This window comes from Phalangium opilio, unplaced genomic scaffold (assembly GCF_054372755.1).
Source record: "Phalangium opilio isolate 3A_F unplaced genomic scaffold, DU_Popi_V2 ptg000352l_1, whole genome shotgun sequence".
Classification (NCBI taxonomy): domain Eukaryota; kingdom Metazoa; phylum Arthropoda; class Arachnida; order Opiliones; family Phalangiidae; genus Phalangium; species Phalangium opilio.
In genome coordinates this window covers 757,146-770,323 of record NW_028324228.1, presented here as the reverse complement: position 1 = coordinate 770,323, position 13,178 = coordinate 757,146, and the positions used below count along the sequence as shown (strand labels likewise).

General features: G+C 41.6%; 1 protein-coding gene and 3 long non-coding RNA genes across 7 annotated transcripts; 2 read left to right on the top strand and 2 right to left on the bottom strand.

Moving 5' to 3' along the window:
* The first annotated feature begins 561 nt into the window (after positions 1 to 561).
* On the top strand, positions 562 to 7,023 carry LOC149602738 (uncharacterized). The gene is made up of 2 exons (XM_089860492.1): positions 562 to 6,534; positions 6,571 to 7,023. Exon 1 carries the CDS (start codon positions 1,086 to 1,088, stop codon positions 6,456 to 6,458), a length of 5,373 nt encoding a protein of 1,790 aa, XP_089716618.1. The 5' UTR covers positions 562 to 1,085; the 3' UTR covers positions 6,459 to 6,534; positions 6,571 to 7,023.
* Positions 7,024 to 7,786: 763 nt separating this feature from the next.
* Positions 7,787 to 8,900, bottom strand: LOC149602737 (uncharacterized). 2 transcript variants are annotated; one of them, XR_016377047.1, is made up of 3 exons: positions 8,553 to 8,900; positions 8,399 to 8,494; positions 7,787 to 8,318 (listed from the first exon to the last, which is right to left on the bottom strand). It is a non-coding gene; the product is annotated as an uncharacterized LOC149602737 (long non-coding RNA). The 2 variants fall into 2 exon arrangements; XR_016377046.1 differs by having other exon boundaries at positions 7,787 to 8,494; positions 8,553 to 8,667; positions 8,795 to 8,885.
* A 2,065-nt stretch (positions 8,901 to 10,965) lies between these two features.
* On the top strand, positions 10,966 to 12,152 carry LOC149602736 (uncharacterized). Of its 2 annotated transcripts, XR_016377032.1 has the most exons (4): positions 10,966 to 11,098; positions 11,165 to 11,288; positions 11,375 to 11,968; positions 12,023 to 12,152. It is a non-coding gene; the product is annotated as an uncharacterized LOC149602736 (long non-coding RNA). The 2 variants fall into 2 exon arrangements; XR_016377031.1 differs by lacking the exon at positions 12,023 to 12,152 and having other exon boundaries at positions 10,973 to 11,288; positions 11,375 to 11,832.
* Positions 12,153 to 12,219: 67 nt separating this feature from the next.
* Positions 12,220 to 12,933, bottom strand: LOC149602735 (uncharacterized). Of its 2 annotated transcripts, none has more exons than XR_016377030.1 (3): positions 12,586 to 12,933; positions 12,432 to 12,527; positions 12,220 to 12,351 (listed from the first exon to the last, which is right to left on the bottom strand). It is a non-coding gene; the product is annotated as an uncharacterized LOC149602735 (long non-coding RNA). The 2 variants fall into 2 exon arrangements; XR_016377029.1 differs by lacking the exon at positions 12,220 to 12,351 and having other exon boundaries at positions 12,391 to 12,527; positions 12,586 to 12,700; positions 12,828 to 12,900.
* Positions 12,934 to 13,178: the final 245 nt, after the last annotated feature.

The window sequence follows — 13,178 nt, the reverse complement described above, 5'->3', positions numbered from 1 at the left end:
GGGAGAGATTTGGATAGACAAAAATCTCCGTCAGCCCCTTTTCTAAACCGGTACCGAGCACTGCCCTGGTCTTATGGATCCGAACATGAGTAAGCAATGGATCCGAACATGAGTAAGCAATGGATCCGAACATGAGTAAGCACTGCAACAGAGAGAGAAAACTCAGAGAGAGATTTTTTACACCTTACGGCTTTGCGACGAGGTAGATGGCCATGAGAGCGAGAAATTCTTCTGTACAGTTTAACCTACCTTCCCCTTACCTTATTAACTCTTCTTTCTCTACCTACTCCCTGTCCGTCCCATCATGGACGGTGAGCCTGAAAAGTATGCGTTTTATTACTCTTGTATACCGATCAGGCGATATCTTCGTACAAGGTCATAAAACAGATATCATAAAGGTGGGCTTGTTTGAGATGGTAAGAGTTAAATAGAGCATGAAAAGGACCAAACATCACGTGGTACCAATGACCTTGCACGACGATCGAATTTTACCCCAAACCCCGTGCGTGCCAACAATCCCTCGAGCTGGTTGGTCCTCTACCCTTACAAAAATGTTCTTGTTAACGGCGCCCATATCCATATTTTCCCGCCCATAGCCACCTCCATATTTTCCCCTAGATGGCGCGAGTACCCTAGGTAACATGAGATCGATATACGATATAGAGGTTAGGCGAGCTTTACCGAGAGAGAGGTAAGACACTTTTTCCCGAGACGTTGGTACGAGAGGTAGGAAACGGCGACGATACAATGTAACGACTATTATTCTATTTTACTTAAACCATTAAACTATTTAATTAACTTCAATGAGCCTCATTATTCAACCCGAAAACAACGTTAACAATTCAGAAGTGGGATAGACCCATAAAATACGCGAAAACTACGAACTTTAATGGCCCTAACGCCGCGCGAGGCTTTTTTTTGCTAAGCCTAACCCGTACCCCACGCGAGATCGAGAACGGCACCGGCCCTAGCACGCACGAGGCTTGCTCCGCTAAGCCTAACGAACTCGTTGCCGATACTAGCCATGTATAGACAATCGGTTGAGAAAACAACGGAAGTTTTCCTATGAACCAACAACGACGCCGATGATAACCTCCGTGAAAGGAAACAAATATAACGAAGATTCAACACGACGAAGTAGACGACTGAAAGGCGAAAATCCAGAATTACCCATAAGCCGGGAAACTAACAAAGGAAAGTCACAGAAGCCCCAACGTTTTCGGGAAGCTAATCTGCAGACTGACGATACCTTAGACGAAGTGACCAACGAAATCGGTAACACCCTGGACGACGTAGATAAAGCCGCGATTCAGCAAAACGACGAGAATCTATATTATTCCAACGATACGGAGGAAAAGGGAAACAAAGTCTGCGATAACGACTCTGACTCATCCTACGACAGCGTAACAGAAAACCATCCAGATAATTTCAACGAACGAAATTTTCTAAACGTAACTTGGGACTTTTCCAACGAAAACGAAGACCAGCGATTGTTACACGATAATCAAGACATCGCAAGCGAAATCAACAGCCAAGACGAACCTTTGGCGGAAATACCCGAAGACGAATCGCGAGGAACCACGTTTTTGCATCCTCACGAGACACGAGATAACAGCATGCCGCGAACAGGAGCTGACGGTGAGCAGGTTGCTCCTATGGGGTTCATTTCCATAAACGACTTCTCAGATTCCGTACAGAGAGCAGTTGAGGCGGCGGTACAACGATCAATTTCTGCCATGTCGGAAGCGCACCTCGCCCAACAAACGCAACTTATGAACGCTCATCAGTTACAATTAGAAGCTCTTCAAGCCAATAATCCTCGAAACGTGGCTGCGGCAAATCCAGTACAACACCACCATTACAACGATGGGAGCAAATTAATCCCCGACTTCGATCCAGTCAAATCTCCGCATCAAACCGTCGATTCCTGGATCAATAAAGTCGACGACACGGGTGACGCGTACAACTGGAATGAAACGATGAAGATAAACCACGCAATACCGAAATTGCAAGGGACGGCCAAGGTATGGTATGAAGGCTTGGCCACAGTAAACCATACCTGGGACGAATGGAAGGACTTGCTAAGGGAATGGTTTCCCGTCGTGAAAGGCAATCAGTCTCTTCACCGCGAAATGGAGAGAAGAATGAAACAGCCCAACGAAACCATCGAAGCCTACTACCACGATAAAGTAGCCAAGGCTAGACTAAGCGGGCTACAAGAAGACGACATGATAGATTATATCATCACAGGCCTTAACGACGACCGTCTGATCACATCCCTCAGCAATCGAGATTACAACACGCCACAAGAACTGCTGAAATGCATTAAGACGATGGAAGAAAGGTTATCCCTTGCTCAAGAAAATAAGGACAGAAGTAAGTCCGAACGATTTGACAAGGATAAAAGGGATTTCAGACCCCGTAACTTCCAACAATCGAGCCTGAACCCGAAGCCAACGCACGGCTACGCAAACGAGAAAGAACTCGAACGAATGAAATTCAGGAGGAAGCCAGATCGCAACGACAAAGGCGAGATTCTATGCTTCAATTGTAGAGAATACGGACATGTCTCCAGAGATTGTCCGAAGCCCCAGCGTAAACAACGTTGCGAGAAATGCAACAAAACTGGCCACGAAACGAAGGACTGTCGCAAAACCGAGACGAAAACAATCGGTCACGTAGACTTCAAGACTAGCGATGATGCTAACGAAAAGTATTTCCAAGATGCTATCCTTAACGGACACGAAGTAAGATCATATTTAGATCTTGGCAGCAAATGCGTTGCCCTAAGAGCCAGCGATGCCCACAGACTTGGCATAGATCACAACCCGCCGGAAGGTGGAGCGGTGATTGAAGGTTACGGCTCAGGAGTCACGAAGATTCTTGGCGTTTTCACGGCAACCCTAGAACTTGATCAAGCAACGGCTGAAGTAGAAGTCCACGTAGTCCCTGACGAAGCTCAGCAAATTCCACTCTTGGTCGGGCAACCCTTCTCGGAACAGTCACACATCGTAATCGTCCGTCGCCAGAACACGGTTCGCATCTTTGAAGAAAATAAACCAGTCGAGGAAGAAGATGACTGCCTAAGGCAACTGCAAATACCAGACCTCCCAAAACCGCGTTTGAAGCTTTGGGCCAAAGAGGCAACAGTCATACCTCCAAAATACGTAGGGTTTATTGACGTCCACGTCGGAGAGCGGAAAGAACCGGAAGCCGACCTTTTCGTTGAAATGCACAGGCGCGAAACGCCCGGTTACGAACATTTCATCCCCAGAAGCATCACCCGAATAAACGCCCTAGGACAATCAGCGATACCTATAATGAATCTGTCGGATAAGGAATTAACCTTTGAACGAGGACAGAAGATTGTCCAGGCCGAGATTTGCATGGCAGAGGAAGGAAACTCGCCCCTGAGAGTCATGCGGACGGAAAAACGAACATTAACGCCAATCGTAGAACAAGAACTAACCATTGGACCCAGCGTTACGAACGAAGAGAAGAAACTACTAATCGAACTCATCAACGAATACCGAGACATTTTCTCTGACGGGATGGCTAATTTAGGACGAACGGATCGGGCAACGATGAAAATCGAGCTGGAGAACACGAAGCCAGTCACTTTTCGCCCATATCGCCTCTCCCATTCGGAAAGAGAAAAGGTAGCCGAGCAAATGAAGGAACTCATTCAGATGGGAATCATCACGGAATCAGAGTCCCCTTACGCGAGCCTAATTTTAATCGTTAAAAAGAAAAATGGGGACGAACGTCTATGTATAGATTACCGGGCTCTGAACCGAATCACCAAGCGCGACGCTTACCCGCTTCCACGAATAGAAGATCAAATGGAGCGCTTGCAAGGAAACAAATTCTTCTCAAGTTTAGACTTAGCGTCAGGATACTACCAGATCCCTCTAGACCCTTCATCAAAGGAGAAAACTGCATTTGTGACACCAGATGGCCACTACCAATTCGAGGTAATGCCATTCGGCCTCACTAACGGTCCCGCAGTATTCCAGCGGATGATCAACACGATTTTGGGACAACTACGATACACTATAGCGATGGCCTATATGGATGACGTCCTGGTACCAGCGAGCACGGTGCCAGAAAGCCTTAGTCATTTGCGCCAAGTATTCGACGTACTCCGAAAAGCAAAACTGACGCTCAATCGAAAGAAATGCCACTTTTTAATGGACAAGATCGATTATCTTGGTTCGGAAGTCAGCTGCGATGGGGTGAAACCCGGACTGACCAAAATCGTATGCGTTCAGAAGTTCCCAACGCCAAGAAACGTCCACGAAGTACGACGGTTTCTGGGATTAGCTGGATATTTTCGGAAGTTTATCAAAAACTTCGCTCGAATCGCCGGACCCTTGAATCAATTATTAAGGAAGGACGCCACGTGGGTCTGGGATACGGAACAGATAGGAGCATTCGACACGTTAAAATCACGACTGATTGAAAGACCAATTCTGGCACTTTACGACCCCAAGGCGGAAACGGAACTGCATACTGACGCGAGCCAATTGGGACTGGGAGCAGTCCTAATGCAGAAGGGGCAAGACGGAAGAACGCACCCTGTCTATTATGCAAGCCGCGGGACTACCCCAGACGAAGCCAGATATCACTCCTACGAGCTGGAGACCCTCGCAATCTGTTGGGCGATAGAGAAGTTTCGAGTGTACTTGTTGGGAAGACACTTCACGATTATAACAGATTGCAACGCCGTTAGGAACACATTTGCCAAGAAAAATATCGTCCCACGAATAGGACGATGGTGTTTGAAACTTGAAGACTTTCATTACGATATCATTCACCGCCCTGGTACGTCCATGATGCACGTCGACGCACTTAGCCGCGCCCCATTTGGCGAACCCGAAGAAGTCGACATAGTCAGCGGACTTCAAATTTGCCACATGTCACTCACGGTTGAAGACTGGTTAGTAACAGCCCAGAAACAAGATCCGAAAATACAGGAAATTATTCGTCAGGTCACGAAGAAAACTAACCTAACGAAAAACGAAATTCAGACCCAAAAGGACTTCACGATGAAGGACGGGCGACTCTACCGACTCGCATACCACGACGATACTGCAACATTGCGCTGGGTGGTACCAGACAAGGCCCGTTGGCAAATAGTGAAACGAAATCACGACGACATCGGTCACTTTGGCCTTGACAAGACGTATGCGAAACTACAAGAAAGATTCTGGTTTCCACGAATGAAACGATACGTCCGAAGGTATATCACGTCCTGTCTGGAGTGCCTTTACCACAAGACTCCAGGAGGCAAGAAACCAGGCCTTCTACACCCAATCGACAAAATAGGGAAGCCCATGGACACCTTACATGTTGACCATTTAGGCCCATTTGTAACCAGCACCAAAGGGAACGCGTATCTCATCGTCATCGTCGACGCTTTTACGAAATTCACCATCCTGCGTCCGGTACGAAATACGGGCGCCGGACCAACACGAAAGGTTTTGGACGACGTCATCGGAATTTTTGGTGCTCCCAGACGAATAATAACAGACCAAGGCACCTGTTACACGAGCAGAATATTCGAGACCTTCTGCAAAGAGACCAATATCGTCCACGTCAAAAACGCAACAGCCACTCCCCGGGGGAATGGCCAAGTCGAACGATATAACAGGACCATAACGCCAGCCATAGCGAGTTCATGCACTCGTGCTGACGAGAAGGATTGGGACGCCCATCTCACGCAAATCCAGTGGGGCGTCAACAATACGATGCATAGAGCTACGAAATGTACCCCATTCTCCGTTCTCTTCAACTTCCCGTCACGACACCCAAGGGGACACGCACTGATCGACGCACTAGATCAGCCAGTTGATGAAACGCTCCGACGGAAGAGGGACCAAGCCCTAGAGCACATCAAGGTAGACCAAGCACGACAACGCCAGCGGTACAATGCTAAAAGAGCAAAGGCTCCCACGTATGAAGTAGGCGACATGGTAGTGGTTGAAAGAGATCCGACAGCAACGGGACAACCACACAAAACTAACGCGAAATATAAGGGACCCTACGTCATCGCACAGAAACTCCCTTACGATAGGTTCGTTATCGAGGACCTCCCGGAGATCCAACGTAGCCAGCGGTTCTACCGTAACACCGCACCAGCAGATAAACTTAAACGATGGATTATCTTTGACGGGCATGACGATTTAGCTTCGTCCTCTGATGAAGACGAAACCGACGATATTCCGAACAGTAACGCGACGGCAGCTGGAAGCGACGAGTCTGACAGAGACGATGCCACGGCCCCAGAGAAAGATGTTAGCGACGACCCGCCAAAACATAATCTCCCGAAGCCAATGGAACCCTCCTCCTCAGCCACGGATTCCACGGAAGCAGACGATATCACCGAACCCCAGAACCGTACCAGTTCCCGACGTCGACAGATGCCTGCCCACTTAAAGGACTATGAACTATCGTAAAATGATTTGCAAAACGCTCTAAAGTACAAATTTTTTTAAGGTTCCTAAAACCACGTTTGTTAGTACAATTTTTAAGGTTCCTAAAACCACGTTTGTTAGTACAATTTTTAAGGTTACTAAAACCACGTTTGTTCGTACAATTTTTAAGGTTCCTAAAACCACGTTTGTTAGTACAAATTTTAAAGGTTCCTAAAACCCATGTTTCAGTATTATCCGCGTTTATGTTATATGTTTTCTTTTGTTTATGGATATTACTACCGATTTCTCGTAACAACGTTCCCGCTACGTTAGTCAGGAGCCTAATTTTTCAGGATAGCCGAATGTTAACGGCGCCCATATCCATATTTTCCCGCCCATAGCCACCTCCATATTTTCCCCTAGATGGCGCGAGTACCCTAGGTAACATGAGATCGATATACGATATAGAGGTTAGGCGAGCTTTACCGAGAGAGAGGTAAGACACTTTTTCCCGAGACGTTGGTACGAGAGGTAGGAAACGGCGACGATACAATGTAACGACTATTATTCTATTTTACTTAAACCATTAAACTATTTAATTAACTTCAATGAGCCTCATTATTCAACCCGAAAACAACGTTAACATTCTTAAAGGGATAGTTCCAGGTTTATCTGAGACGAGCAAACTAACATTAGTTTTCCATAAATTAAGAACCCTTTGAAACATGGGAGTCAGTAAAAATCGCGAGAAAAATTTATTAATTAAGATAAACGTGAATAAAAATACAAATTTCTAATACCGCTTTCAAAATCGGCCACCATTTTCTACCCATTACCTACGTAGGTAAAAGTCAGACTATGATTGGCTGCTAGCAGTTGGGATGAAAACTGCATTTTTAGTAGTAAGAAATGGTAGGAACTGGATGGGACCGAGCCAATGTGCAGTACTAGTACGCGAAGGCACAGGCTTAGCATTCATAATTATTTAGCTCGACTCCTTGACTAAAGCCGACTAAGAAACAAAATATACCTTGCCTACTGCTAGAATAATCACAAATTATCTTTATCATGACCGAAAAAGATTTACGAGTCAGCTTTTAAAGCCAAATAGAAAAAAATATAAGCCTAATCACCGTCACTCGAAATTATACTGTCTCGATAGCGTTCACAGAATGAATTCCCCTAACAGTAGGAAAAGCACTACGGAAGGATGACTTTCTAGAAAAGATAGACGAGTCAAACGACAGTGCTAACGTTTTTCGGTGGTTCTACTCTATTTCACCAGGTGGCCTGATGATCGCAAGACTGTAGCATATTTGATCTTTCAATCGCAATTTAAATATTATTCATTAAACTAAAAAAAATGTGCCACCATAGGAACTAGTAAGCCTATTGGTGATTCAATGGTTATATTTTTATCTCAGTGATCCGTCTTTAATGTTTCGAGCACCCCTATGTATTTAAGGGAAGATACCACGCAAAAATAAATTAAGACAATAAAACTGCAACATTTGAATGGGTAGGAAATAGGGAGTCAATATATTCTTGTGTTTCATTATTATTTCTCCAACAGTTCCATAAAAGTTGGACATTTATGATTTACCAACTACATATTTACATACATTGCTGGAGAATATCCGAATTCGAGAATAAGATAGCTAACAATTTACAGCCTACTGACAAATGTCAAGTTCAAAACTGGGAATAAAGGTACATTTTTGGAGTTCATGGACGTAACTGGTTCGGCCTCCAGTTTTACCGCTCTCCATTGTCGAAGCAGTCTTCTTTCATATATCGCCTTTCAAGATGCTCAATATCTTCTTGATCTCTTCCAACCAACAATCTTCCTCGTTGACATCATTTAACCTATCTGTGATCCCCGATGTTTTATCCAGTTATCTGCTGTGTGGTGTTTTGACAGTGAATGAAGTTATTAAAGTACATTGTCCCTGTATTGCTATCTTTAATTTGCTAAAATAAACCTGTTAGTAACAGAAGAAAATGAAGAGAAATTCCTACTATAGAGGTCAAAAATAGTTCCCATTCGGGTTCATGTCAAACACGTCATTACCACAAATCTATAATATATAAATATGAATATTTCTATTTGTTAGACATGTGTGCCACATTATTTACCAGTTGAACATTAATGCAATAGTTGCTTAATAAAAGGTAGAAGTATTTCTTTCGCTGTTGGTGATTTGATTATAAAATAGGTACGGTTCATGGTGCCAAGTGCAAGGGAAGATGGCTGTGACAGTCATGGAATATATATTATAAGTATAACGAATCAGGCTTTCATGACCCATAAGGATTAGGCAATCATATTTGCATATAAACACAATTATCTTGGTCATGGCCATTGAATGACGAAATACCTTCGCTATGGGATGGTGCCTCATTTCATGTTCCAATCATTTACTAGCGTGCCTCTGTTGCTTGAAACTTATCTTACAGAACCAAACAATAAGTAAATAACAGAAACAATAAAATCTTTCTTTACTACTTACTACAGTCTACACTCTACAGAGGACTTTCTTCGTTAAGCCTCGGTGTAAATGCTTTTCGACTTCGGGCAGAGTTCGAATTCATTTTCCCACAAAACAAAGGCATATTTTTTAAATTATAACAACGCAAACCCTTATATTTTGTAAACTAACAGTATTTAAAACAATAATTTAGTTGTCTTTCTTTCTAAAGTCAACAACACCAAGAACAATATAGTCCATTACCTGCCATTACCGCCATTAGCAACGACGAAGTGTAGTCTGCTAAGTTCCGGTGGAAAAAGAAAGCAAAAAACCGGTCAATTAACCGATTCATGATGCTGAACGGTTTGCCGAGTTCTAAAATTACTACTTTGAACCATGTTTGAATTTGGTGTATATTTTGACACGTGTCAATCTCGTCTGCTCGAAAATTTCAACCTATCACAAGTCTTAAATGAGTTTTGCCCCAAAACCGCCACCGCCAATGAAAAGCCCTAAGTTCGATCCTGACCGACCAATCAGCGAGCTTAAGTCCGGGGGAGGAGCATACTTTTTCTGCAGAATACGGCCCCTGACCTTTATGCCCTCATTCTTTCCCTTGCCTTTCGTTTTCTGATTTCCTCTTTACTTAAATTATTATCTTCCTCCATTTTATTATTCAGTTAAATACTCACAAAGATCCGCAAAAGCAATCCCCTTGCAAGACTCTGTAACGTTTGAAACATTATTTGCCGAAGAAAGTTATTACAGAAGACTGAATTATGAAGTACTACCTTTGAAATTCAAATAAAGAATGATAAAAGTGCGTAAAAAAAGGTCTTTCACAAATAGGGGGCGTATAAACTAAACAGCATTTTTTTATATTTAAAAAATATTCTTAGATTGCCAAATTCTTCATTCGCCGTTGAATTTTTTTAACACCAGCTTGTTAAAAAGGTCTCTTTAAAACTAGGGGTGGGGGGGACGTATGAAAAACAGTTAAACATTATTCATAAAATAATTTCCATATATGAGGGTAGGAAAACGGTAACAGTTGACAAAGACTAATTGTATTAACCTTAAGTGGACAAGCAACGTTTCACTATTTTGTGGTTTTGAAAATGCATAGCTTGGCAACACTGTTACTTGCACCGCGAATCGGCGTATGGGTTTTCCATCTTGAAGGAGAGAGGAATGGAGTGGAAACCCCCATACCTATAGCGCTGCCTGTGTACCCCACCTACGGCACCGTAGTCCTCCCAGCATCCTCAGCGGTTAGGTAGGGTCCTACTGGACAAAATTGTAAAGGGCGCTCCCTCTATCGTAAAAATAGAAGCTAGTACTCATACAAATAAAATTTCGCTACGCGGCAGCACTTGGCAATCCCCTACTTAAAGAATCGTAATGCCGAAAAATATTTAAAATATTTCCATTTAATATTCTGCAAAAAGGAAATGTTATCGTTTTGTAAGAGATCTTATCATCCTACTCGCTTTATATTAACTTTGATATGCGTGTAGTGTTTCGATTCGGATGCAATCTTCATTACTCGTTCTATATAAACTCTCACTTAATAATAAGTTTATCTTAAATAATTAATTAAATATAAATGATATTTATTATTTTAATCGCCAGTAAATAACTTTAAAAATAGTTAAATCGTTTAAAATAAAGTTGTTCCTATTATCTTTCGAAACTTTGCTAATATTGACGTTTAAAGTGAAGGGTATCCCTCTTGCCCGCTTTCTTCAAATTTTGGGGTATACATACGATTCGTTTCCATTATAATAATAGATAAAAACGCATTCGCGTGAACCGATGGTGGAAGCCCTGCTATTGGGAGGCTAGACGTTTCTCGTAACCCTAGCCGATCGCCGCGTATATCTTAAAACCAAACGATAAAAACGCATTCGCGTGAACCGATGGTGGAAGCTCTGCCATTGGGAGGCTAGACGTTTCTCGTAACCCTAGCCGATCGCCGCGTATATCTTGAAACCAAACGATGACGAAGGAAAAGTAGCCAGAATGGACTGACTAGTGGCCATGTGGGAAGGACAAAGACTAGCAGATTGTGGTATTAACACTTTTATTAGTTGAGCATGCTTTACTCTAAGGTATCCCTTTAAAAAAAAGGCTGGCATAGTTGTTGCAAGTATAAACTACCAATGAGTATGTTATTTGCGCCTATACAAATATGAGGTGAGCTCTTTAAAGGTTTGTATAAGATAAACAAATCAAACTTAACTAATTATTATTATGGTAATAAAGAATCAATTTTAGGAAAATAAGTAACGGAGAGGAACCAATGTCGAGACTGAATGATGAGCTGTTACTAAAAACAGTTTAGCAACATTATTTAAATAAAACTGCGTTTATTTTGACTTTATCACATAGGATTCTCGATGTAAATTAGTTTCTTATTTTCAATATCTATAAGACCATTTTATTAGATGGCCACTAAATGCACATCATAATTATTATCTGATTTAGGCAAATGTATGCGTCTGTTGGAATGGTATTCGGATGAAAGAGGACTGGCATTCATGTGCATATGTTCTTGAGCATTGTTGTTTATCAACTATCGTTATAAGATTGTATTAATATAGGACCAATTGAAATTATGTATCGAACCTAAAATCCTATATATGGAACAAAGGCTTTTACTGATCATCTTTGTTGCAGTTTTAAAAGAAGATTCCCCATATTTGTATTTCCAATTGCACATTTCAACAAGTCACGAAGCATTACTGAAACAGCAAAATATTTAAAATGACCTTCATTTTGCATAATCTATTCAAAAAACCTGTTTCAATTTTTAAACTTTAGTTATTGATTTATTCGCTACTACCCCTTTATTGTTAAATCACAATTAAATGTAGGAAAATGTGTTATATCCTCCGCATCATTTAACGAAGAGTCAATTAAAAAATGTGCCACCATAGGAACTAGTAAGCCTATTGGTGATTCAATGGTTATATTTTTATCTCAGTGATCCGTCTTTAATGTTTCGAGCACCCCTATGTATTTAAGGGAAGATACCACGCAAAAATAAATTAAGACAATAAAACTGCAACATTTGAATGGGTAGGAAATAGGGAGTCAATATATTCTTGTGTTTCATTATTATTTCTCCAACAGTTCCATAAAAGTTGGACATTTATGATTTACCAACTACATATTTACATACATTGCTGGAGAATATCCGAATTCGAGAATAAGATAGCTAACAATTTACAGCCTACTGACAAATGTCAAGTTCAAAACTGGGAATAAAGGTACATTTTTGGAGTTCATGGACGTAACTGGTTCGGCCTCCAGTTTTACCGCTCTCCATTGTCGAAGCAGTCTTCTTTCATATATCGCCTTTCAAGATGCTCAATATCTTCTTGATCTCTTCCAACCAACAATCTTCCTCGTTGACATCATTTAACCTATCTGTGATCCCCGATGTTTTATCCAGTTATCTGCTGTGTGGTGTTTTGACAGTGAATGAAGTTATTAAAGTACATTGTCCCTGTATTGCTATCTTTAATTTGCTAAAATAAACCTGTTAGTAACAGAAGAAAATGAAGAGAAATTCCTACTATAGAGGTCAAAAATAGTTCCCATTCGGGTTCATGTCAAACACGTCATTACCACAAATCTATAATATATAAATATGAATATTTCTATTTGTTAGACATGTGTGCCACATTATTTACCAGTTGAACATTAATGCAATAGTTGCTTAATAAAAGGTAGAAGTATTTCTTTCGCTGTTGGTGATTTGATTATAAAATAGGTACGGTTCATGGTGCCAAGTGCAAGGGAAGATGGCTGTGACAGTCATGGAATATATATTATAAGTATAACGAATCAGGCTTTCATGACCCATAAGGATTAGGCAATCATATTTGCATATAAACACAATTATCTTGGTCATGGCCATTGAATGACGAAATACCTTCGCTATGGGATGGTGCCTCATTTCATGTTCCAATCATTTACTAGCGTGCCTCTGTTGCTTGAAACTTATCTTACAGAACCAAACAATAAGTAAATAACAGAAACAATAAAATCTTTCTTTACTACTTACTACAGTCTACACTCTACAGAGGACTTTCTTCGTTAAGCCTCGGTGTAAATGCTTTTCGACTTCGGGCAGAGTTCGAATTCATTTTCCCACAAAACAAAGGCATATTTTTTAAATTATAACAACGCAAACCCTTATATTTTGTAAACTAACAGTATTTAAAACAATAATTTAGTTGTCTTTCTTTCTAAAGTCAACAACACCAAGAACAATATAGTCCAT

Excerpts from the sequence above, each read along its gene's own strand:
- LOC149602738 (XM_089860492.1), top strand. The coding sequence starts at position 1,086 with ATGATAACCTCCGTGAAAGGAAACAAATATAACGAAGATTCAACACGA.